General features: G+C 42.8%; 2 protein-coding genes across 7 annotated transcripts in view; both read right to left on the reverse strand.

Moving 5' to 3' along the window:
* Positions 1-1,166: 1,166 nt before the first annotated feature.
* LOC123997504 (arginine/serine-rich protein PNISR-like) lies at positions 1,167-11,131 on the reverse strand. Of its 4 annotated transcripts, none has more exons than XM_046301815.1 (12): positions 10,979-11,131; positions 10,073-10,190; positions 9,784-9,966; positions 9,164-9,408; positions 8,909-9,071; positions 8,448-8,707; positions 8,102-8,254; positions 4,770-4,869; positions 4,068-4,121; positions 3,375-3,560; positions 1,972-3,283; positions 1,167-1,505 (listed from the first exon to the last, which is right to left on the reverse strand). In XM_046301815.1, the coding sequence occupies exons 2-12, from the start codon at positions 10,158-10,160 to the stop codon at positions 1,475-1,477; spliced, it is 2,775 nt and encodes a 924-aa protein (XP_046157771.1). In that variant the 5' UTR covers positions 10,161-10,190; positions 10,979-11,131; the 3' UTR covers positions 1,167-1,474. The 4 variants fall into 4 exon arrangements, with proteins under 4 accessions (XP_046157771.1, XP_046157768.1, XP_046157769.1 ...); XM_046301812.1 differs by having other exon boundaries at positions 1,972-3,286; positions 10,979-11,130; XM_046301813.1 differs by lacking the exon at positions 10,979-11,131 and adding an exon at positions 10,736-10,972 and having other exon boundaries at positions 1,972-3,286.
* A 7,169-nt stretch (positions 11,132-18,300) lies between these two features.
* LOC123997508 (ubiquitin carboxyl-terminal hydrolase 45-like) overlaps positions 18,301-25,500 on the reverse strand; it is a 47,995-nt gene continuing 40,795 nt past the window's right edge. For 2 of the 3 annotated variants that reach the window (XM_046301820.1, XM_046301818.1), the window contains exons 10-18: positions 25,223-25,304; positions 24,904-24,995; positions 23,384-23,440; positions 23,123-23,248; positions 22,412-23,030; positions 21,441-21,538; positions 21,037-21,123; positions 20,674-20,821; positions 18,301-19,447 (exon numbers count right to left, since the gene is read on the reverse strand). In XM_046301820.1, the coding sequence (XP_046157776.1) occupies positions 19,317-19,447; positions 20,674-20,821; positions 21,037-21,123; positions 21,441-21,538; positions 22,412-23,030; positions 23,123-23,248; positions 23,384-23,440; positions 24,904-24,995; positions 25,223-25,304 (1,440 nt within the window). In that variant the 3' untranslated portion in view covers positions 18,301-19,316. The remainder of the gene's footprint in view (positions 19,448-20,673; positions 20,822-21,036; positions 21,124-21,440; positions 21,539-22,411; positions 23,031-23,122; positions 23,249-23,383; positions 23,441-24,903; positions 24,996-25,222; positions 25,305-25,500) is intronic. The other variant, XM_046301819.1, reaches the window with a different exon arrangement.

Here is a 25,500-nt window from a genome sequence, read left to right on the forward strand (position 1 = left end):
ACACATTTCTTTAGAGGCAAGTGGAAACATAACCAACCCTGTTACATATAACACTAAATCAAACACTGTCAGATGGCGATAGTTGTTTCAGCTGAATGGAGAAAGTGTTATGTATGAACTGGTCAGTCCACGGGGAATACATGTATAGCCAGCTGCATACGTTCCCTTTGGACGGTAAGATTAAACGAGTCAATATCGCCATCTGCAGGAATTCAGGCTAATATAAATCTTGTGTACTGTATTGTTGTATATTTCATGCATAACATAAAGCTGAAATTGGACTGTGCCAGTAATATATACTTAAAAATATAAACACAACTAATTCAACTATTTTACTGAGCTACAGTTCATAAGGAAATCAGTCAATTGATATAAATAAATTAGGCCCTAATCTATAGATTTCACATGACTGGGCAGGGGTGCAGCCATGTGTGGACCTGGAAGGGCATAGGCAAAGAGGCAGTATTAACATTACATTCTCTGGTGGACATTCCTGCAGTCAGCATGACAATTGCGCACTCCCTCAAAATGTAGACATCTGTGGCATTGTGTTGTGACAAAACTGCACATTTAAGAGTTGCCTTTTATTGTACTCAGCACTCATGCTGTTTAATCAGCTTCTAGATATGCCACACCTGTCAGGTGTATGAATTATCTTGGCTAAGGAGAAATGCTCATGAACAGAGATGTAAACAATATTGTGGACAAAAATGAGAGAAAAAAGCTTTTATTTCAACTCATCAAATCAACACTTTACATGGTGCGTTTATTTTAGTTCAGTATGTATAAAATATGGTGAATTTGTAGTGTTCATATAGCTGAAATACAAAAATGTTCCTCTTTGCCATTAGAATTTCTAAAAGACTATTCCAAATTATATGAATTAAACACAATAATGGCATGTTATCAATTGCACTCAATCTAAATTACTGCAGGTTTAATGATAACCCTAAAAAAATCATAAAATAATGATTTGAAAGTCAGTTGCACATGTCAATCTCATTTTATTTTTAAAAATAAATGCATCTACTCCACTAACAAATGAGTGACATTCAACACTTCAGTCATGCCTTTAGTGTGGTACATAAATTGTGTTTCCCATGCAGTCCTGGATGAGTTCATCATCGGGGAACAGTTATACAGTAGACAAAGAAAATACCCAGAACAAGGGATCATTTCACTTTTATTGGACAATTTACATTAATACGTTTATTCTGTTAAGCTTTTTAAAATGACATCTTTCCAAGATTCTACTGACTACAAAGCCCCCGAGCTTTGCATGATAGAAGGCAAAAACCTAGCATTCAAAATGTCCTGTTTGCCAACTTGCACTTAAAAATCACATATTTACAAAGATAGAAGGTGGGGGGTGGGAGTGGAGAGTTCACCTACACCGTTGCCTCTATAATGAGACAAGCCTGTTAAACTCATGGAATTTAAATGTAAGTGCACAGATCAGGGAGCCCTGCGCTCCTTAACGCCTGCGCCTGGTGGGAGACGTGGACCTGAAACAGAGACGCAAAGGGGAACATTAATGGTGCTGCACCACTCTCACACACACTCATGCAAAATGACACACAGGCAAAATAAACACACCCTCACTGGGGCCCTGTTAACATCAGCTCATCATGAGGACAATATATTGCATTGATTCCCGAATGAACTTGGTCACTCTCCTTTGGGAAGAACAGTTACGACATTCACACAAGGCATTCAAATGGATTGATATGCTGCACATGGCCAACAGTGGGCACTACGGAGACAATCTGAGGAACAGAAACGTGGCTACAAATGGTTCCTTTTTTTAACACATGAAAATATTTATTATTTCACTTTGTAAGGTAGCCTTGAGCCCTGACAGAAAACAAGGAAAGTAGTGCTAAAAAATAATATTACTGGGCAGTAGGCCTCAAATACGACACACACAACATGATACAACAGAAAAAGAGATGGTAAAAAATGGAATACTACCTTGATCGTGACTTAGACTTGTTTTTGCGGCTTGCCTTCTTACCAGACTTGTGAGATTTTTCCGTTGATCTTGAGCGACTACGTTTGGATTTCTTAGACTTCTTTTCCTTGCTAAGCTCGGGGGTGGGGGACCTGCTCGACTCGGAGTCAGAGTACCTCTTGCTAGATTTGGTAGAGCCCTTCTTGCTAGCTTTGCTACCCTGATGGGAGTGCTTGTCACCCTGAGGGTCTGTGTGATCGCTGCTCTCTTTCCTTTTCTTGGTTTTGGAGTTGCTCTCCTCCACCACCACAGAGCTCACCTCCCTATCCCTATCTTTCTCCTTCCCCCTCTCCTTTTCCTTCGCTTTCTCCTTTTCCCTCTCTTTGGCTTTCTGCTTCTTCCTATCTGACTCTTTCTCCTTCTCCTTCTTCTTCTCTCTCTCCTTGTCGTGGCTGCCGCTCCGGTCTTTCTTCCTGTCCCTATCCTTGCTGGAGGCTTTCTGCTTGTGCTTGCTGCTGTGGCTGTCCCTGCGCTCCCTGCTCCTCTTCCTGTCTCTGTCCCTCTCCTTGTCCCTGCTCTTGCTGCGGCTGTGACTGTCCCTGCGCTCCCTGCTCCTCTTCCTGTCTCTGTCCCTCTCCTTGTCCCTGCTCTTGCTGCGACTGTCCCTGCGCTCCCTGCTCCTCTTCCTGTCTCTGTCCCTCTCCTTGTCCCTGCTCTTGCTGCGGCTGTCCCTCCTCTTCCTGTCTCTGTCCCTGCTCTTGCTACGGCTGGCCCTGTCCTTGGACCTGCTCTTGCCTCCTCTGCTGACCCTTCGCTCTCGAGAGTGGCTACGGTTCCGGTGGCGGGTTAAGCGCTCTGCGCTGTGGTTCTGGCTGCCCTTCCTCCTCTCTCGGGCCTTGTCGACGCTGCGCTCTCCGTGACGTCTGTGGGAGCTGCGACTGTGGCTGCGCCGGCCACCAACACGGGCCCTGTGTGAGGAGGAGCGGCTGCGCCTCCTCTTCCTCCGGGGCGAGGAGGAGCGCGAAGAGGAGCGTGAGGAGGCCGAGGATGATGAGGAGAAGGAAGACGATTGGCTGCTGGCGCTGCTGGAGCTGGAATGGGAGCTGCTGCTGCGTCCGTTGCTGGGGGAACCACTGGTGCCCCGCCCTGCACCACGCTCCTTACCCCGGCCCGCCTGCCTGACCTCGCTGATAACCTCAGTCTCACTGCGGGATCTGCGTCTCTCTGCTGTGGGTTCCGCCTCCCTCTCTCTCACTTCCTGTTTGTGGAGGCTCTCTAACTGGCCCTCGTCATAATCCCCCCTCTCTCTGCTCACTCTGTCCAGCACCATCTCTTCTGGGAGACACACAGAAAACAAAACATTTATGTTAAACTCAAAGACAACATCACCACTGCAAATTGATATTGAGTTTAGTTCCCTCACCACGTGCGTGCTGCGCCTCCTGCGCTTGTCTCTCCTGCAGTTCCCTCTCCTTGCGTCGGAAGGCGTCTATCTTCTCCCGGATACGGTGGTGCAGCTCCTCCTCGTCCGTGTCAGAGGACTCGGACGCCTGGGCACTGTGCTCCTCCTCGTTCTCACTCAAGTCCGAGCCATAGTCACCAAGTCCACCTGCCACAACAGAGCCCCCAGCTTTTTGAGCAAGACCGCAGCAACTAGCCATATACCCAACCAAGCTTCCCGTCAAAGACGCAGCCACTGTCTATGTTTTCAACTTAACTACACACTAGAAACCCATTGACACTTCACTTACTGTGAGATGGCATGCTCTTTAGTGTTCTGATAACAAATTACTTAGTAAGGCTAAGACACTCAAACTGTGCTGTGAAGGGTTGCAAAATTTCAGAAACGTTCCCCAAATTCCCAGTTTTATCAGAAATCTCAGTAGAACAATTCCAGGTAGGAGGATTCCCTCAGACAGCTTATTCCCTTCCAACTGGAATAAAAATATATATATTTTTGGAAATGTTTGGGGAATTTTGCAACCCTAGCTGTGAGGTGGACCCTTCCCTTCGGCTGCCTCAGTCACTCTTCTGAGCTACTAAAGCAGTGAGGGGACAGGGGTTTGAGCTCTGATTCTTACCCCCCCCCGCCTGGAAGAAAAGAGGGGGAACTCACCAATGCCGATCAGAGAAGTCAGTGCACTTGACTGTGCCAGCTGTTTGGCAGGAGCTTTGATTCACATCAACAACAGGAACAACATGTTAAAACACATAGAGCCACCATAGAGACAGCCACCATAGAGAAGTCTCTAGAGAAGGGGGCACAGATAATGCACTATTCACAAGAGCGGTCTTTGGCCCCAAAAAAATAAAAGAGACAAAACGGAGAGAAGGGGGTTAACAAACAAAGTCTGTCACACACATTCAAAGTCAAGACAGTTGGAATGGGGGATCAGAACCACTCTGTACTAATGCACTAGTGTCAGATAAACAGGGACAAGTCACTTGAATCTGATCTATAGGTGAGCATTTGTTATAAAGTCAATGGGTTCAGAAACACAGTCATTCAGAAGGACCTTCAGGAGCAGGAACCAGGGAAAACAGTTTAGGTTACTGTTGTTTTGTTTTAAATACACCAGCTGCTCTGCTGTCTTTTTTACCAAGGACATTTTCTTTTTCTTCCGTTGCATTAGCAGAGAATGGTCGAAGATGCATATGAACACATTTTGAAAATACTCCAAGTTTGCCACACAATTACCCCTGACTTACGGAGATGAATTGAGTGACGTTTTCAGACTATATAAAACAGGCTTAAACATGATGTCTTTGTGAAAGGCACAGATGATGCGTGGTCTCGAGGAGATGGGGGTAAGCAGACCTTTGGTGGCTTTGCGGTGTGTCTCTTTGGCCACAGTTTGGATCTCTTCGTTGGTGACCTCCAGCAGGATTTCCGTCAGCAGAGTTTTAGTCACAATCATCTTTGGAGAGAAATGTGAGAAAAGGCTCTGACATTAGTTAATGTTAATCATTTGTTTGTCAAGAGGGCTATTTTTGCAGTCTTGAATAGGATGGTTCTTACATTACATTACATTTAAGTCATTTAGCAGACGCTCTTATCCAGAGCGACTTACAAATTGGTGCATTCACCTTATGACATCCAGTGGGACAGTCACTTAACAATAGTGCATCTAAAACTTAGGGGGGTGAGAGGGATTACTTATCCCTCTCACTTACAAATTGAAAATAGTGAACAGGGCCACAAATTTCAGAGCTGCCATTTGAGCATCAGGGCTCTATAAAAATGTATAACAAAAGACAACCTCATAAGGCTGGACGATATGGCCGAAGTTTACATACACCTTAGCCAAATACATTAAAACTCAGTTTCACAATTCCTGACATTTAATCAGAGTAAAAATTCCTTATCTTAGGTTAGTTACAACCACCACTTTATTTTAAGAATGTGAAATGTCAGAATAATAGTAGAGATTTATTTCAGCTGTTAGTTCTTTCATCACATTCCCAGTGGGTCAGAAGTTTACATACACTCAATGAGTATTTGGTAGCATTGCCTTTAAATGGTTTAACTTGGGTCAAACGTTTCAGGTAGCGTTCCACAAGCTTCCCACAATAAGTTGGGTGAATTTTGGCCCATTCCTCCTGACAGAGCTGGTGTAACTGACTCAGGTTTGTAGGCCTTTTTCAGTTCTGCCCACAAATCTTCTATAGTATTGAGGTCAGGGCTTTGTGATGGCCATTCCAATACCTTGACTTTGTTGTCCTTAAGCCTTTTTGCCACAACTTTGGAAGTATACTTGGGGTCATTGTCCATGTGGAAGACCCATTTGCAACCAAGCTTCAACTTCCTGACTAATGTCTTGAGATGTTTCTTCAATATATCCACATCATGTTCCTCCTCATGATGCCATCTATTTTGTGAAGTGCACCAGTCCCTCCTGCAACAAAGCACCCCCACAACATGATGCTTCTACCCCCGAGCTTCACGGTTGGGATGGTGTTTTTCGGGTTGCAAGCCTCCCCCTTTTTCCTGCAAACATAACGATTGGTCATTATGGCCATACAGTTCTATTTTTGTTTCATCAGACCAGAGGACATTTCTCCAAAAAGTACGATCTTTGTCCCCGTGTGCAGTTGCTAACCGTAGTCTGGCTTTTTTATGGCGGTTTTGGAGCAGTGGCTTCTTCCTTGCTGAGCGGCCTTTCAGGTTATGTCGATATAGGACTTGTTTTACTGTGGATATAGATACTTTTGTACCTGTTTCCTCCAGCATCTTCACAGTAAAGGTCCTTTACTGTTGTTCTGGGATTGATTTGCACTTTTCGCGATGTTCATCTCTAGGAGACAGAACACGTCTGCTTCCTGAGCGGTATGACGGCTGCGTGGTCCCATGTTGTTTATACTTGCGTGCTATTGCTTGTACAGATGAACGTGGTACCTTCAAGCATTTGGAAATTGCTCCCAAGGATGAACCAGATTAATGGAGGTCCACAAAAACAAATTATGGGGTGTTGGCTGATTTCTTTTGATTTTCCCATGATGTCAAGCAAAGAGGAGCTGAGTTTGAAGGTAGGCCTTGAAATACATGAACAAGTACACCTCCAATTGACTCAAATTATGTCAATTAGCCTATCAGAAGCTTCTAAAGCCCTGACACAATGTACTGGAATTTTCCAAGCTGTTTAAAGGCAAAGTCAACTTAGTGTATGTAAACTTCTGACCCACTGGAATTGTGATACAGTGAATTATAAGTGAAATAATCTGTAAACAATTGTTGGAAATATTACTTGCATCATGCACAAAGTAGATGTCCTAACCGACTTGCCAAAAGTATAGTTTGTTAACAAGAAATTTGTGGAGTAGTTGAAAAACAAGTTAATGACTCCAACCTAAATGTATGTAAACCTCCGACTTCAACTGTACATCTAATTGTTTTTTGTTTATGTTTTCTCCAAATAAACTGTGTTGCACAATTAAAGGTCCAATACATTGATCTAATGAATTCATGGCTTGTGAAATTATACCTAGGCTAAATGTAAGCCTTCCACAACCCACTAATAATTTAAATATTTTATCAAGAGTTTAACTTGCAATAATAACTGATCTGGCGTTCAAGTCTGTCTATTAAAATGCACATGCATAATGCACATTCACTAAAAATGACTAACTTCTTGTAGCAGGCATTATAGAAAATGAACGCAGGTCTCAAAGAATCTCTCAAGCACAAGCCCACGTGCTAGTGAGTAGCTAGCTCATCTTTCTATTTCAAGTTAACTTTAATCTATTTTCTAGCTAACAAGGCAGAACAGTTGAATTGCTATAAACACACTTCTGTCCGTCTCCAAATGTTTGAACAGCGTGCTAGCCTGTTCATTTTGTTGAGAATGGCATACCTTATTTCTCAGAATGAGAACAAATTGCCAATTCCTTATATAACAAGTGTTTTATGCTTATTGCAAATGTATAAAACACACACAGACAGTTAGTATAATGGTATTTGGCTAAAATGCTGCTAGTGATTCCGTAATGCCACGCCTACATTCTGAGCATTCATTTTCCATTTTAGTAGTGTGTGCTCTACATGCAATTTGAGGAGTTGAGACCTAAAAAGGTTATTGTTAGATCGGTTAACTTCTTTATTACAGTAAAATAATGTATCAATGTGTTTCGGTGTCCATATGACCGATTCTGTTTGACCAAACCTCAAATCCAAATAGTAAGTTGAAACCGCTTGTCAGAGATGAAGAAGTGACTGCTCATCTTTGTTGTTGTGAGCGGAAGGGCTTGGTGTGTGTGTGTGTGTAAACACAGAGGGAGATGCGAAGCGAGCAGTTTCGCTCTCGCCAAAATCTGTCCAAAATCAGCCCAATGCGTTACTATGGGTTTACTTTAGACATAAGCTTGTCACATGACTTCACGCCCTTGGGACGATTCCCATTGTTAGGGAGGAGACATGAGCGACTCGTCATTATATACAGATCTCTGGTGTAAATGGGAAGGTTCACACAGCACAGAAGGAGCAAAAGAGACAATATTTAAAAAAGAAAAAGACACAAGTAGCCTACAAAAAAGTAGATTCTTGCGATACAGGCATTTAGAATATTGCTTAAGAACATTCATAAGAATTAGATATATCGCCCAGCCTACACGCACCCCAATGTGTCAGAATAGTAGCCGTAGGCCAAAACTAACCAGCTGGAACTCTCTCTCCTCCTCGGTCATCTCTGGTTCGCTCTGGTCCTCCAGTGGAGGTGACGGGCTCCTGCTGGCCAGCTCCTGCTTCCTGGTCAGGACCCGGTCCTCATCTTCCCTCTCCTCTTCATCACCCTCTTCATCATCACTGTCCTATTACAGGGGAGAGAAAGGGGTGGTAGGTCAGATATACAAAGACATGACAACAGGACCTCCTGAAAGCTCACCAGTGTCACAGTTTTACAAAAATATAATGAAATTATTTGGGGGATTTTTCAACTCATTGTTCTGTTCATAAGATTAATGGGATTCATGACACCATGGAAACAAAAAGATTGATGCTTACAAATTTACTCTTGCGGGGTAAACGAGGCCCATCGCCTCCCTCGTCCACTGTGTCACTCTCTTTGTCTTCATCTTTAGCCATTTCGGCACGCTGTTTCTCCATGCGTTCCTTCTCCAGCTTCTTCTGTTTCTCCCTGTCCATCTTCTCCAGGCCCTCTCGGATCCAGGCCGGCAGGGTACGCCTCTTCACCGCATCTGAGAGGAGTGCCAGGTCATTGGACGCTGTGTGTGTGTGTCTGTTTTCCTGCGTGCCTGGGAAAGCTAATTAAGAAAAGTAGAGAGCAACACTGAGATACAAAACATGGTGAGATACAACATTTTGGATGGTGTGGGTATGAACGGAAAGAGAGTTGAAGCAAGCCTGTGCCTCTGTTGCAGCAGTAAGTGTCCAAGGATGAAATCCTGATCACCACCCATTTAATGAGGACGTTTTTGTACCCGTGTGTTGGTGAAGATGCTCACCGAGGGCAGCAGCAGGAGCATCTTGTTTGGGGATCTGGATGGGGGATCTCTGGCGGTCCCTAAAGCCTGGGGGCCTGTCCCGTCTGTTCTGTGGGTGACCCTGCTGCCAGTATGGAGCGTGGAACCCTGTGGGAGTGGGGCCGTAGGTGGCAGCCGCCCCATGCTACAGAGGGCGAGACAATGAGGACCATCCAAAATAGTTGAATGACAGAGCAGCCATGAAACTCTACTGTAAGTTTGTGTGTGTGTGTGTACCTGATAATCAAACTGGTTTATGGCCATTGGGTTCATGGCGTAGTTGTCGGGCTGACCCCCGAAGCCGTGGCTGTTCTGGGGGAAGACCCTGTGGTGGCCTTCAGAGAACTCTAGACTGTCCTGGCTGTTGCTGTCCTCAGAGGGAGCCACTACATCCATAGGCCCAGTCCCCATGGGTCCTGTTCCTGGGGGGATCCACACCTGGTCTATGGGAGGAGGAGGGGGCTGACCATGCATCCCCCATTCTGTAAACAACAACACATGTGCATTGTTATTGTTCATTAGGATCTCTTTAATCCCACCAAAAGGCTTGTGTTTACAAGAGACCATCCAAAAATCAAAACGTACACTTGCAGTCATGCTATTCTAACATTAAACTACTGGACTGCAGGGGAACTAAGTTGATTGGGGCACAGCTATGTTAATGTAGTGGATGTGAAATTTGCCTATGACATGTTTGTTTGAGTACATCGATAAAGTCACTCTATCCCTGAGATATAAAGACAAATGATGTACATACTGAGTATAGCAAGCATGATGGTCTTGCAACGTGAGAAAACTGATCACGGACATAAGCCTTAGATATTCTCCATCCCCAGAAAATTATGTTTAGAGTTTACCAGGTTGCCACATTCTGCCAAAATTGGTGTCACCCTGGAAGGAGCCATGGTTATTAGGCATCACAGGATCCATGCCAGGGATGTCCTGTCCATTTGGATGAATGTTCTGCTGGTCCACTGTAGGGCCTGTAGACTCTTTCTGAGCAATCCAGGCCTGGGCCAATGCTGCCCAGTCCACTTGGCCTACACAACACAGAAAGACAAGAGAAGCATTGCTTAGGGTGTAATTTTGTAAAATTGTAAGTAATGCAATGATTGAGCTGTCATGCATACAGGTGATGTCACCCACTTGGATCTTGCTGGTGCTGGAAGGACTGCATCCACTGCTGCTGGTTCATTGGCCATTGTGGCCAGGGCTGTCCACCCTGGTCCCACATCTTTCACCCTGTAGTTCCTACACCTGGGGCCTGCCAATGTGGGGCAAAAGCATGATATGACAGTACTGTGAGTGAATAATGATATTCTCAATATGAACTGTACTTACAATGATAAATAGCCGTGGTAGGACGTCATTGTAAAATAAGAATTTGTTCTTAACTGACTTGCCTAGTTAAATAAATAGAAATAAGTGTTAGCAAGCTAGTTATGTAGCCAGTGGCTATTTAGAAATCAGATCAAACAAGTAACGTTAGTTTGATATCGATGCAGATGCTTTTTATTGACAGTGCAGAAACCAGCTAATAAAAAAAGCTCAGCTAAATTGCTAACCTTGAAAGCTAATTGAGATCTGCGTAATTGTGGCTAGCTAGTTAGCTAGCGGGAGCTAGGGGCATGAATGTTCGTTAGCTAAATTAGCTCAGCTGGCTATAGATGTTTGCTGGGTGGTGCTAGCTAGCGTTTGCACTTCATTCTACAAATGTATATAATTTACATTGCATGCAGTACATTTGTGATATCTATGTGGATAAAATTATATAACGCGAGCATGTGTATCTAAAAGATTGTGCATTACTCGTCTGCTTCTTCAGTCAATGTTTCCCAAATTCCCCGGGCTCGGTGCGAAATGAAACTGGCTAACGTTAGCCAGCTAACACACGCCAGTTTGCTTGTTTTCAAGATTTGGGTTGGAAAGTAAAAACATTGCTAGCTATAGTTTGGAATACTGCTTCAAAAGAACAGCAGCTAACATAATCTACTATAGCATCAGGAGAATGGACACAAACTAAACATCATAACACGCTTGAGCGATTCCCACCTCTCCAACTTGGTTCGTCTTCACCGTCAAGCACTCAAAATGGCTACGACCTGGAAGTAGTCTGGCTGGCAGCCACAGATGCAACTCTCGTCACAAACCATTGTGGGCTCTATGGGGCCAAAAGTAGGCCTACTGATAGTAAATTAGGGCCAAATGTCATATTGGACCGATTTACAAGTGTTCTCTCTGAAAAATGTAGTTAATTTAATCGGATTGTCATAAGGTTCCATGATTTGAGGTCATTAAAGATCCCATGGCACTTATCGTAAAAGTAGGGGTGTTAACCCCGGTGTCCTGGCTAAATTCCCAATCTGGCCCTCAAACCATCACGGTCACCTAATAATCCCCAGTTTACAATTGGCTCATTCATCCCCCTCCTCTCCCCTGTAACTATTCCCCAGGTCGTTGCTGCAAATGAGAACATGTTCTCAGTCAATTTACCTGGTAAAATAACGGATAAATAAAAATAAAATTGTCCACACAGGACGTCTGAACACACGAAATACATTTAGATGATTTTCATTACATTTTGAGTGTTTTATTTAACTTTTGTACACCAGTGGTGTTCCCGGTTAAAAATGACCGGTTATTAGAAATGAATTAGTGAGACTACAATTAGTGTATAAAATTGAGTTCAGGCGCATGCCCATTCATCAGATGGACACACTTCCTCTCCCAGACCCCCACATGCATGTGTGTTTGAGCACACATACACCTCACTCCCTTTCTTGGCCCCCACAGGAATCACACCTGTTGGCATTCTCACAAATAATTGCAACATTATTTCAATAATATATAGAACTTTTCTAGCAACTCTGGCATATAAAGCTTTTTTGAGGCCTTGCTCAGAATTAATTCTGTGGCAGCACAATGACCAAACAATATACGATATGTGAGGCTCTTGATCATATCGTTGATCATGACACTGGTGAGGAGGAGAGAGTCCTTGTTAAACTTTGACCCAAAGTAGTCTTTGAAAAATAGAACAATATGTTTCATCTGAGTATTTGTTATTGTCTAAATAATCCATACATTCTGCTTTTTTCCCTAAAAAACGAGTTGTATGAGCTCAGGTCAATGAGGCCTACAGGCCATAAACTGCAAATATAAGTTTGAAACTTGTAATGTTCACAAGAACGTAAGTTGATTAAAAAAAAATATCAAACACAACTTTAGGTGATAATATATGTATTGTTATGGATTTATGATCAGCTATAATGGGGCGGTGATTTTGGACTGGGAATACATAACTAATTAACATGAAACGAACACATCACGAGGGTTAAAACAATTCCGCAGAAATTATGTCATGTCATTCGTCTGGTACATATTACAGGCTATTTCCAAGTAACAATTTGTCACAAATTTGATTTAGTAGAGTAATTGTAAATATTTTAAAGTGAATGTTATGAAATGTAATTTGTCTGACCACAGTTGTGCTGGTCTTAGGCTGTGTTTACATCTGAACAGCTACTCAAAGGGCTACCCAGACCCCTCTGTTACACTGCGGCTACTCTCTGTTTATTATCTATACATAGTCACTTTAACTCTACCTACATGTACATTTAAAGTCGAAAGTACACTTAGGTTGGAGTCATTAAAACTCGTTTTTTAACCACTCCACAAACTATACTGTTGGCAATCGACTTTGTACATGACGCAAGTAATTTTTCCAACAATTGTTTACAGACAGATTATTTCACTTATAATTCACTGTATCACAATTCCAGCGGATCAGAAGTTTACATGCACTAAGTTGACTGTGCCTTTAAACAGCTTGGATAATTCCAGAAAGTGATGTCATGGCTTTAGAAGCTTCTGATAGGCTAATTGACATAATTTGAGTCAATTGGAGGTGTACTTGTTCATGCATTTCAAGGCCTACCTTCAAACTCAGCTCCTCTTTGCTTGACATCATGGGAAAATCAAAAGAAATCAGCCAAGACCTCAGAAAAAAAAGTAGACCTCCACAAGTCTGGTTCATCCTTGGGAGCCATTTACAAACGCCTGAAGGTACCATCTGTACAAACAATAGTACGCAAGTATAAACACCATGGGACCACGCAACCGTCATACCTCTCAGGAAAGAGATGCGTTCTGTCTCCTAGAGAAGAACGTACATTGTTGCGAAAAGTGCAAATCAATCCCAGAACAACAGTAAAGGACCTTGTGAAGATGCTGGAGGACACTGATACAAAAGTATTTATATCCACAGTAAAACGAGTCATATATTGACATAACCTGAAAGGCTAGCATAAAAAAGCCAGACTACTGTTTGCAAATGCATATGGGGACAAAGATCGTACTTTATGGCGAAATGTCTTCTGGTCTGATGAAACAAAAATAGAACTGTTTGGCCATAATGACCATCGTTATGTTTGGAGGAAAAAGGGGGACGCTTGCAAGCCGAAGAACATCATCCCAACCGTGAAGCATGGGGGTGGCACCATCATGTTGTGGGGGTGCTTTGCTGCAGGAGGGACTGGAGCACTTCACAAAATAGATGGCATCACGAGGATGGAAAATGTTGTGTATATATTGAAGCAACATCTCAAGACATCAGTCAGGAAATTAAAGCTTGGTCGCAAATGGGTCTTCCAAACAGACAATGACCCCAAGCATACTTCTAAAGTCAAGGTATTGGAGTGGCCATCAAAGACTTGACCTCAATCCTATAGAAAATTTGTGGGCAGAACTGAAAAAGTGTATGCGAGCAAGGAGGCCTATAAACCTGACTCAGTTACACCAGCTCTGTCAGGAGGAATGGGCCAAAATTCACCCAACTTATTGTGGGAAGTTTGTGGAAGGCTACCGGAAACATTTGACCCAAGTTAAACAATTTGAAGGCCATGCTACTAAATACAAATTGAGTGTATGTAAACTTCTGACCCACTGGCAATGTGATGAAATAAATAAAGGCTGAAATAAATCATTCTCTCTACTATTATTCTGACATTTCACATTCTTAAAATAAAGTGGTGATCCTAACTGACCTAAAACAGGGAATTTTTACTCTGATTAAATGTCAGGAATTGTGAAAAACTGAGTTTAAATGTATTTGGCTAAGGTGTATGTACACCTCCGACTACAACTGTACTTCAATGTGTATTGAGAATGCTTAGCAGAAGTTCCACTTTTATTAGTACAGGTTTGTCCAAATCCAAGAACAAAACAAATGTTGACTTGAGGGCGGCAATAGCCTTTGCATAAAACAATCATTATTATTAGGCCATACATAGTATTGGAATAGGTAAAAAAAATTTTTTTAACCAGATAGGCAAGTTGAGAACAAGTTCTCATTTACAATTGCAACCTGGCTAAGATAAAGCAAAGCAGTTTGACACATACAACAACACAGAGTTACACATGGAGTAAAACAAACATACAGTCAATAATACAGTAGAAAAATAAGTCTATATGCGATGTGAGCAAATGAGGTGATGGAGGGCTGTCCCCCCAAAGAAATGCCACCCCACACCATGACTGACCCACCGCCAAACCGGTCATGCTGGAGGATGTTGCAGGCAGCAGAACGTTCTCCACGGCATCTCCAGACTGTCACATGTGCTCAGTGTGAACCTGCTTTCATCTGTGAAGAGCACAGGGTGCCAGTGGCGAATTTGCCAATCTTGGTGTTCTCTGGCAAATGCCAAACGTCCTGCACGGTGTTGGGCTGTAAGCACAACCCCCACCTGTGGACATCCGGCACTCATACCACCCTCATGGAGTCTGTTTCTGACTGTTTGAGCAGACACATGCACATTTGTGGCCTGCTGGGGGTCATTTTGCAGGGCTCTGGTAGTGCTCCTCCTGCTCCTTGCACAAAGGCGGAGGTAGCGGTCCTGCTGCTGGGTTGTTGCCCTCCTACGGCCTCCTCCACATCTCCTGATGTACTGGCCTCTTTCCTGGTAGCGCCTCCATGCTCTGGACACTACGCTGACAGACACAGCAAACCTTCTTGCCACAGCTCGCATTGATGTGCCATCCTGGATGCTACCACTAGCATGAAAGCACCGCCAGCATTCAAAAGTGACCAAAACATCAGCCAGGAAGCATAGGAACTGAGAAGTGGTCTGTGGTTATCACCTGCAAAACCACTCCTTTATTGGGGGTGTCTTGCTAATTGCCTATAATTTCCACCTGTTGTCTATTCCCTTTGCACAACAGCACGTGAAATTTATTGTCAATCAGCGTTGCTTCCTAAGTGGACAGTTTGATTTCACAGAAGTGTGATTGACTTGGAGTTACATTGTGTTGTTTAAGTGTTCCCTTTATTTTTGTGAGCAGTGTATAATTTCAAAAGTAATTTCATGATCTTTCAGACCCACTTGAAACTAATTTTGAAATGAACCAGGATTTATTTTTTAAAGCAATTTCTAGAGAGGTAATTCTGATATGTCCCCTGGCCTCAAGGTCAACGTTCTGTTGACCTGAACATTCTGAAAATGTGTCTGATGGATAGCTGGGAATCTAAGCTTTCCAATGATATCTGATGAAAGGGGATATGTGAGCAATAACTTGTATACAACCATTGTTTGTCATAGGGTAAAATCTTAAATGTTTTTCTGCCATTCGGCTATCAGATTTGCCACCAATCCTGTTAAAGGTCCCACAAGCACACCGATCCCTGGGTCACTCCTCTTTTCAGTTCGCTGCAGCTAGTGACTGGAACGAGCTACAAAAAAAACACTCAAACTGGACAGTTTTATCTCCATCTCTTTATTCAAAAACTCAATCATGAACACTTTTACTGAAAGTTGAGGCTGCTTCACGTGATGTATTGTTGTCTCTGCCTTCTTGCCTTTTTGCTGTTGTCTGTGCCCAATAACGTTTGTACCATGTTTTGTGCTGCTACCATGTTTTGCTGCTGCAATGTTGTGTTGCTACCATGTTGTTGTCACTACCATGCTGCGTTGTCATGTGTTGCTGCCATGCTATGTTGTTTTAGGTCTCTCTTTATGTAGTGTTGTCGTGATGTGTGTTTTTAATCCCAGCCCCCGTCCCCCCAGGAGGCCTTTTGGTAGGCCATCATTGTAAATAAGAATTTGTTCTTAACTGGTTTGCCTAGTTTAAATAAAGGTTCAATCAAATCAAATTGTCTCATCGTTTTAAAGAATGACATGAAAATATTATTTTTCATGTTTCTTTCATTAGATTTGTACACAGTGAATTGTCTTAAAGTGGAGAAATGAAAGAAAAGATGGCGAGATGAAAGAGTGACAACACAGAGAAAGCTCCCATTGCTGCATCGCTGCACTGCTGTCACACATTTCCATAGACCGTCAAGTAAACCACTATGAGACATTGTCACCCCAAGTGAACCTGAAGGTCCAAATTTGGGGGTCTGGCTCATGGACAAAACAACTGATTTTACTTGAAACGTCCAAACATTGCATTAGAACATTTTATATATATTTTTAAACAATGTAATGTAATCTATTTCCAGGGGGAATTGTTTTGATAAAATATTGCATCAGTTGTTTGTAAGATGAAACATGCATTGCTTGGCAAGAACATTAAAGGAATAAAAAAACTAACTTTATTTATCAATAATTATTGCAATTATATTTTTCGGACCTGAACTTATTTAGCAATATTTAGCAAGCAGCTGGGGACAAGGGGGTCTAGAAATACGAATACATCCATATCGTAATTATAGATGGACATACAGTTAGAATTGAACCTCCCCATTCAGTTCCCTGTTTCGGTAGTTCACCCACATAGAGAGCATGACCAGAGGGGAAAGAGCCCAGTGAGAACCGGTGGACACAGGATGCCAAATAAGGCTATTGGCCTGATTTTTATCAATGAGAGTCAATGCCACTGGAAAGTCTTTTTTTCTTCCAGGTTAGATTGAAGTCATATTATACAATCTGTGTGTCTACCCTCTTTCAGTAGGCCTAAGCTATTGCATTCGAGACCAGGTCATTTTTTATTGATCTCAATCAAGATCTGTAGCCTGTCATTTCTGTCATTCTTGTGGTTGACTATTAAAAAGATGGATGTTTTCCTACTGCACACAGTTCTGTTCAGTTCCAATGGCAAACACCTGTCTGTATCCAGTGTATGCAGCCATCTGGTGGACTGTCTGGGACAGAGCACATTGGCTCTATCCGAAAACCCCTTATCTTCAATTGATTGAATCCCGTCCAGTATTGTGATTGTCTTAAAACCTTGGAAATAAACATTTGAAACACAAGTCAAGACAATAACGCTATAGACTAAAATAAACACCCATGTACTGTAGGTCGCCTAACACATATGCTGACAGAGAACATGGTTGTCAGAAACAAAACTCTTGGTATCATGTGACCAGTGCCCTGAAGGCAATACACTTCCAAGCTTGAAGGGGACACACTTCTATTTTTGCAACGCAGGCCTTCCATGACAGTGACTAAATGTTACTTAGAGCCTGAGCACTGTCCCTTTGTATTGTACTGTTGTAAGAGATGAACACTGCAGCGGTCCCTTGTCACTGGTTTCCATGACCACCGTGACAGAGGAAAGAGGACGAGGCCCTTTCATTAACTGAGATTAAAATCACATCTCATCCTTCAAGAGAATGTCCCCAAGCGAGGGCCCCTGTTTTTAAAAATACATTTGAAAAAAGTGCTGTGTTGTTGGTGGGTGGCTTGACACTCTGTTTTAATGTTTTAACAGCTTGATTGGGATGTCACAGTGTATGGGACCAGGAGGGTGGAAGATGGGATACTTTTAGACGTTGCCCTTTTCCCGATTCCACACCCACCTCCTCTTCACCAGCTCACGACATGTTTCTCAAACAGCACTGCTTTGCACCCGTCATGGCACATCGCCACCACCGACAGAGTGAATATGGCAACTATGGGATTCACTGTGACAGCCCCTGACTAATGGCCGCCACAGTCTTCACACAGTAAAGAGGGATGATACAAATTCCAGTGCGAAAACAACAGCCGTACTCATCCACTATCAAGTACTTTCCTTTGGGTGGGGGGAGAAGAGAGGATTCAAACATCCAACCAAAATAAGAACATGTAAGCTGAGCCTTGTTGGTTTCCCATTTCATAAATTAGATTTATTCTCTTCGATATATATGACTTCACATAACCCGACGGTGTACAGAGTTCCTTATTGAAATCGAATGACATTTTCAGAAGGAAAAGAACGCCTGAAGATAAACACTAGCCTGAGGCACCATATCTATATAGGGTTTAGTATTGTGGTAAAAACACAAAATTCTCATGGTTTTGCATATACATTTCACACAAGCTGTCTGTAAGCAAATATGAGTTCACCGTAATTATTTGTTCTTAACATGCAGAAGCGTAATAATCCTAGAGTGTAGGCACTGAGTATTTATTTGTTTTGAAAGAAATTCATCAAACCGTATCTTTACTTAAAGTAATCCTTCACTTGACCAGAATAATTTGGAAATGTCCCAACAACCGACAGATAAAATATCTCCATTTCATTCCCCCCAAAAAATATTTGCAGAACGATTAACATAAATGGTGAGACACATTTGAATCTGAAGATTGATCAACACATTCACTGCCTTTAGTTTAACTACAGCAGAAAGTATGGGATAAAAAGACTAATGAAATGAAAATGACTGTTTATTGTCCGGCGAGCTAGCAATCATATATGTAGCAATGTCCCTTTGTTAAACATCGTGGTTAGAGATTTAAATATGCACACCGGTGCATAAACGTAGAGATACAATTGAAAAGAACAGTGCCGACCAAACACAGTGATGTATTGGTCTGAAACACACTCGGATGGCCTGCCACATTACGGACCTCTCCTTTCAGGAATAGTTTGAGATCACATTCTTTTGGCACTTAAGTCTTTTGTGTATGTTTTCCATAATTTTATATTATTTCTTTTACCAAAAACTCTTTGGCAATCACCATTTAATGATAGTCACACATTCGCATGTTCTACAAAAAATACAATTCGTATTCACAACAGCAGGCTGTAAAATATAAATAACATAGCATTTTTTTTCTGTATAATTTGTGCTAATTAAACATACTATTCTGCAACTCTCTCGCTTTCTCACTCAGTCTCTTTCACCTACAGAGGTATGAGCAACTGTATGGGGACGTTCAGTAAGTGGACCGAGACACGAAGAGTGTGGTAACCCTTCAATGCTGAGCAGTCCAGTATACATCAATGTAATGCATGTCCCTGATGGCCTACAAATCCCATCATGTAGTGCTTGCCATGTTTCATGCTCTTGGGAGTCAAAGTTTAGAGAGTGGTGTACCCAAAGCAAGGTCTCCCCCCCCCCCCCCCCCTCTTCCCCGGTCTCCTGAGAGACCAACGATTGTTGAGTAGCTCCGTGCTCTGGCAGTCACAGCATCTCCTCGTAGAACAGCAGGTAGGCTTGAGAGTTGAGGACCCTGGATTCTGGTACCGTCTGGACATTGGTGTCACTTACATAAACCCACTGACCCTGTGTAGCACTGCTTGCTTCCCTTGGACCTGAAACACAGTAAGGGTCTGTGGTTAATGGGAAGAGATGGAGATTTTCTAGGAGCTATTACTGTGAGAAACCAATGACTGTGGCTAGCTTACCACAGAAACTGTGACAGAATGAGGAGCAGCATGGACAAAGACATTCATAGCAACACTGGTATGTAGGTAAGACAATTAAATTAAGCCCTTGCACATTTCATAATTGTAACAACACTACACTTAGTGTTTGTGCTAAGTCTTATTTTAAACTTAAACTGGACGGACATTAGGTTTTTAGCCTGATCTACAGGATCCTGGCGCATTTTTGGAAATCGGAGGAAATCGGAGCAAACTGTAGTAAAACGTAGTGCCACAGCCCATAAAGTATAAGCGCATACTCGATTTGCGGTTGATGGTTCTCAAGGGCACTTACGGTGTCCCGACAATTTTCAAATATATTGAATACATTCGGCCGTAAAAATCAGCCATTATCAACAAGTGCGAGTTTTCGAATTGTACAGCCGTTAAGGCCGCCAGGTGTACACGATTTGGCTTGACTGAATTGTTAAATGTCAGAGGTTCTCTGATGGTTAGAGCCCGTAGACCGGACAAAAGTCGCGTAGTGCATTTCAGCCGTTACCTGACGGAAGGTTAACAGCAGGGTGAGGAAAACATGCATTGAAGCGAAAGAGAAAAGGAAAAGCAGGGAGAAGAAAATGAAAGGAAAAAAAGAAGAGCGTTTGTAAGAAGGGATGTGTTGACGTGAGGAGATGGATGGTGGACGACAGCGGTGGTTACCGAGGTCCTTTTGACCCCTCTATGGTGGCACACCAATGCTGCCAAGACAATGTCACCTCAAGTTCTATACTAGTTCATTACCAGCGAGGACAACTACTCACACAGACCTCTGTCACAAAGACATTTTCATTACAGCTGAGCGTCGCTGAATGGCAGGCGCTCTCCTTGAGCAAGGACAGGAGAATATACATCTATATAACACTGGACATCTATATACACTACAGCGCTATTTCTCTCATAAATGCCGCCTTCAAGGTTACGCGAAGTGAGGCCTTCACACAAATACAGTGAGTTTGTATGTACAGGCGACACATACTTTTTACAATCATACAATTCGATGCTTTGGTCGATATATACATCTTTTTTTAAAGTAAACGTATTGACATAGACTCTTAACACAAAATCGGAAAAGGAAGAGAGAGTATTTTATGGACAGACAAAGAGACCGTTTATACCTGCCAGGTTTCTGCGCTGTGGCTGCTCGGTTCTCCTCTGGGGCGAGCGGACCTTTACATACGCTGTGTAGTGGCCCCCGCGCATCGACCCGCTGTGTTCCACGATGCCATACAGGCTGTAGAGCACACGCTCCCCCGCCACCAGGTTCTGCCCAAAATTAACTCAGGATGAGACAGTCAGCAGTGCCAAGAGCTCAGACAGATACAGGAGCATCTGAGCTATTGCTATCTTTTCAACTATTCATTACAAGCACAAATACTGATAAGTACTTGAGCTACAGTGTCCAAGGACCCATATTTATTTCAGTTCAAGGTTTTTAGTAAAGATATTGTCCCTGTTTTCACATGAAGAAGAGTTAGTACCTTGCAGGATGCCGAGCAGAACGGAGCCAGGTCCAGGATGAGAGGGAAGTTGACGTGACGGTTGACTTTTCGTAGGTTCATCCCTGCCTTCACACACACACACACACACACACACACACACACACACACACACACACACACACACACACACACACACACACACACACACACACACACACACACACACACACACACACACACACACACACACACACACACACACACACATACTCAAAATCACCCCCAAAGATATCAACACACAATAAGACACAGTAATAGCCTACACCATGACCACAACAACAATTTAGATAAACAGGAGAACACAATGTTATTCACATGAACATGATATATCATATACAATAACGTAAAGATGTGTACAATAATGCATGAAAAAATATGCTAACCTGATGGAAGCGTTTGAGATGCAGAGTGACCACCGGGGGCAGCGAAGAGATCAGTATCTGTTTGCGAGCACTGGTGTACACCTTGTCAGACTTCTTCTCTGTATGCAGTGGTGCAAAAAGTACACCATTGTCATACTTGGGTAAAACTAAAAGATACCTTTATAAGAAATTACTAAAGTAAAAGTGACTGTCACACAGTAAAACACTACTTCAGTAAAAGTCTAAAAGTATTTGGTTTTAAACATACTTAAGTATCAAAAGTAAAGATAATTGCTAAAATATACTTAAGTATCAAAAGTAAAAGTATCAATAATTTCACATTCTTTATATTAACCATGTCCAGTCCTGCAAAGCATTGGAAATGTAATGAGTACTTCTGGGTGTCAGGGAAAATGTATGGAGTAAAAAAATACATTATTTTCTTCAGGCATGTAGTGGAGTAAAAGTAGTCTAAAACCTAAATAGTTAAGTAAAGTTCAACAACAAAAAAACTTAAAGTGCTTTAAAGTACTTTTCCTTAATTACTTTACACCACTGTCTGTAAGCACATACAGACACCACAATGTCACTTTGTGAATGAGAATTTTTCAAATACATGATTGCTCTGCCTGATACAAGTCAGTGTAGCCTAAATGTCTGCATCTGAATATCTGTGTAAATGCATGACATGGATAGGTGCCGAATAGCCACACATTTCCATATCACCTACTGCTGTTACTATCAGGTCAGAATCTCAACAAATTGTCTTTAACAACAGTGGTTATCGAGCGCTCCTGAGTGGCACAGCAGTCTTATGCACTGCATCTCAATGCAGTCCCTGGTTCAAAGTATCGTCCAGGTTTGGCCGGGGTAGGCCGTCATTGTAAATAAGAATTTGTTCTTAACCGACTTGCCTACTTAAATAAAGGTCAAATATAAAAATTCAAACCAGCACAAGTTCTCTATCAAATGGTGTATGTGTTCTAACTAACCTGCTGAGGTGCTCTTCCTCAGTTGTTTCTGCCGGCGGTCCGTGCAGCTCTCGCATAACAGCTTGTTGTTGCCCATCAGAAGCTCCACCGAGGTGAACTGGTGAAGGCAGGACTGAACGGAGCACTCCTTGGAGCAGGGCGTATAGCTGTGTGACAGGGCCTGGAATGCCCCCTGGTGGTGGGAGTGAGGAGACTGTTGAGGATGTTGAGGCTGGGGCTCCACCTGGTCCTCAGGACAGTGTGTAGAGGGTGAGTCCGCTGAATCAGGTCCCAGGTTAATCTTATGCACTGCACTGACCAGCTGCTCCACAGCACCACCATGCTGGGTCCTGGGGGAGAGGGCGGACAGGGTGGGAGCCTGGGTAGGGGTGGACCCTCTGCCACCATGGCTGTGGCCCGAGGAGTGCCGGGGGGTCCACTCGCTCTCCGAGGCCTCGCTGTCGGCGTCATTGCTGCTGTCCTGAGGGCCCGAGTCTTTCTCGCTGCCATCAGATAGGCTGCTGGTGGCGGCCATTTTGGAAACTCCTGCAGCACGGGCCATTACGGAGGGGGACTCCTCCGAGGGGCTGTCTGCCCCCTTCTCTTCCACAGAGCCAGGGGACTTATGGCCCTGCTGCTGCTTTTGAGGGAGGTAGACACACACACAGTCAGCAAAACACACTCACCAACTGACTCAAACTACACTTACACACAGAACACACACACACACACCTGTCCGCTAAGTTTCCTGCTGTTCTTATTGAGCGCTGCGGAAAGCATCTCGTCACCGTGGGAGACGTGAGCTTCTTGCTCACGACTGCTCTTCCCAGTCCTGCCCGGGTTGGACGGCTTGGACATCTGAACAGCAACAGGACATGACACAAAGACAGAGATGAAACCAACATACTGTACACGTATCACATATGATCAACATGGCAGAAGCAGTATTCTGGACTGGACACTATTGCAAAGCTAATGCAAATAGATGCTCACCCGCTCCTCAATGATGGGCAGGGAGATGTCAATGAAGGCTTCCTTCACTGTGGAGATCTGTGGGAGACAGAGGACAGGCACCCATAACACTCACAATCAAAGTACGGCATGGCTTTCAGCTGGGAACAACTATAGTCTTACTGAAATATGAACACTGCTCATTGAGAAGTGGTTTAAAATGGTTTAGCTGTGTATGACACACACAAAACATACGGCTCAGTCGAGCATGGCACTTGCAACACCAGGATTGTGCTTTCGATTCCCAGGGTCACCCGTACATAAAATGTATTTAGCATGATTGTAAGTCACTTTGGATAAACGCATCTGCTAAATTGCATATCTTATTAATATAACTGTATTTGTATAATTAATCATTAAGTATTAACCTGTTGATCCTACCCCCTACTTTTTCGAACATTCTGTTAAAAATAGCGCAACATTTCAGCGCCCTGCTACTCATGCCAGGAATATAGTATATGCATATGATTAGTATGTGTGGATAGAAAACACTCAGACGTTTCTAAAACTGGTTAAATCACGGCTGTGACTATAACAGAACGTGCGTTTCATTCGAAAAGCGCAGGAAAATCTGATCACTGAAAACTGGAAAATATATCAATGCGCCACTTGAATGTATTGTTGAATAGAAACCACATTACCTGGAGCCGAGGTTGCAATACCTACAGCTTCCACACGATGTCAACAGTCTTGTCATTTGCCTAGGATTTGTTTCTTGGTCAAACGGACAAGAGACAGCCCATTTCTTCCGGTCTCCGACCGGATATTTTGGTTGAGATTTATCCAGACATTATTTCAAGACGTACAGCTATAGAATATACATCGCCTCGTGATCAATTTGATCGATTATTAACGTTTACTAATACCTAAAGTTGCATTACAAAAGTATTTCGAAGTGTTTTGTGAAAGTTTATCGTTGACTTTTTAAATTTTTGACGTTGCGTTATAAAACGCTGTTTTTTTCCTTGATTACACAGTCTTCATAGATCGATATCTAGGCTATATATGGACCGATTTAATTAAAAAAAAGACCCAATAGTGATGTTTATGGGACATCTAGGAGTGCCAACAAAGAAGATGGTCAAAGGTAATGAATGTTTTATATTTTATTTCTGCATTTTGTGTAGCGCCGACTATGCTAATTATTTTGTTTACGTCCCCTGCGGGTCTTTAGGGGTGTTGCATGCTATCAGATAATAGCTTCTCATGCTTTCGCCGAAAAGCATTTAAAAAATCTGACTCATTGGCTGGATTCACAACGAGTGTAGCTTTAATTCAGTACCCTGCATGTGTATTTTAATGAACGTTTGAGTGTTAACGAGTGCCATTAGCATTTAGCGTAGGGCATTTGCATTTCCAGATGTCTCGATGGGACGCCTGCGTGTCGGGTGGAGGTAAGAGGTTTTAAGGAATACAGCCAAACTGTTCAGTGGTTGACCACACACACACACACCCAGATTCCAGTAACCTTAAACAGAATAGACAGGCAATGAATCACTTACATGCTCACACTCCTCACACATGATGGTGTTGGTCAACTCCCCCACAAAGATGCGATCCACAAAGTTCATCTTCACACCCTCCTTCCCGTATGCTGAGATAAGCAGGAAATAAAGGTGAGGCAACTAAAAACAACAACATTCAGCTACAATCATTCAGAATAAATTTACTTTAATCAATCCTTATGTTTAAATCATGAAACATGCCTCCTGTGGTTGAGGTATTTTTCCATAGTAAGCCATTGAACAGTACATAAAGCCTCCACAAGATGGCGCTATTGATTTAGGTCAAAACTACAGAGTGTCAGAATGGAACAGGAACCTTTGACTTGGCGTTTGGTCTCATCATCTGCAGTCTTCTCTGTGGGGTTGTTGAAGGATTTCAGAATGCCCGCTTTGATCCGCTGGGAATGTCAAACACTACATTGATCTCATATGAATGCAACTTAAGTAGATGGAAAAATGCAGGACTACAAAATTGTGGTTTTATACAACAAAGGGTGATTCATATAACAGCTACCATGGGAAGCCAAGGAACTGAAACCATTACAAAAATGAGTGTGTTTGTGAATACACATTAGTAAACAAATACAAACTTCT

Source organism: Oncorhynchus gorbuscha, linkage group LG15 (genome assembly GCF_021184085.1).
Source record: "Oncorhynchus gorbuscha isolate QuinsamMale2020 ecotype Even-year linkage group LG15, OgorEven_v1.0, whole genome shotgun sequence".
Classification (NCBI taxonomy): Eukaryota; Metazoa; Chordata; class Actinopteri; order Salmoniformes; family Salmonidae; genus Oncorhynchus; species Oncorhynchus gorbuscha.

Coding starts and splice junctions, on each gene's coding strand:
- LOC123997504 (XM_046301812.1), bottom strand. CDS start 10,160: ATGTGGGACCAGGGTGGACAGCCCTGGCCACAATGGCCAATGAACCAG. Junction 9,967..10,072: donor CCAGCACCAGCAAGATCCAA/GTGGGTGACATC, acceptor TGTGTTGTGTAG/GCCAAGTGGACTGGGCAGCA. Junction 4,870..8,101: donor AGGAGAGAGAGTTCCAGCTG/GTTAGTTTTGGC, acceptor TTCTCTCCAAAG/ATGATTGTGACTAAAACTCT.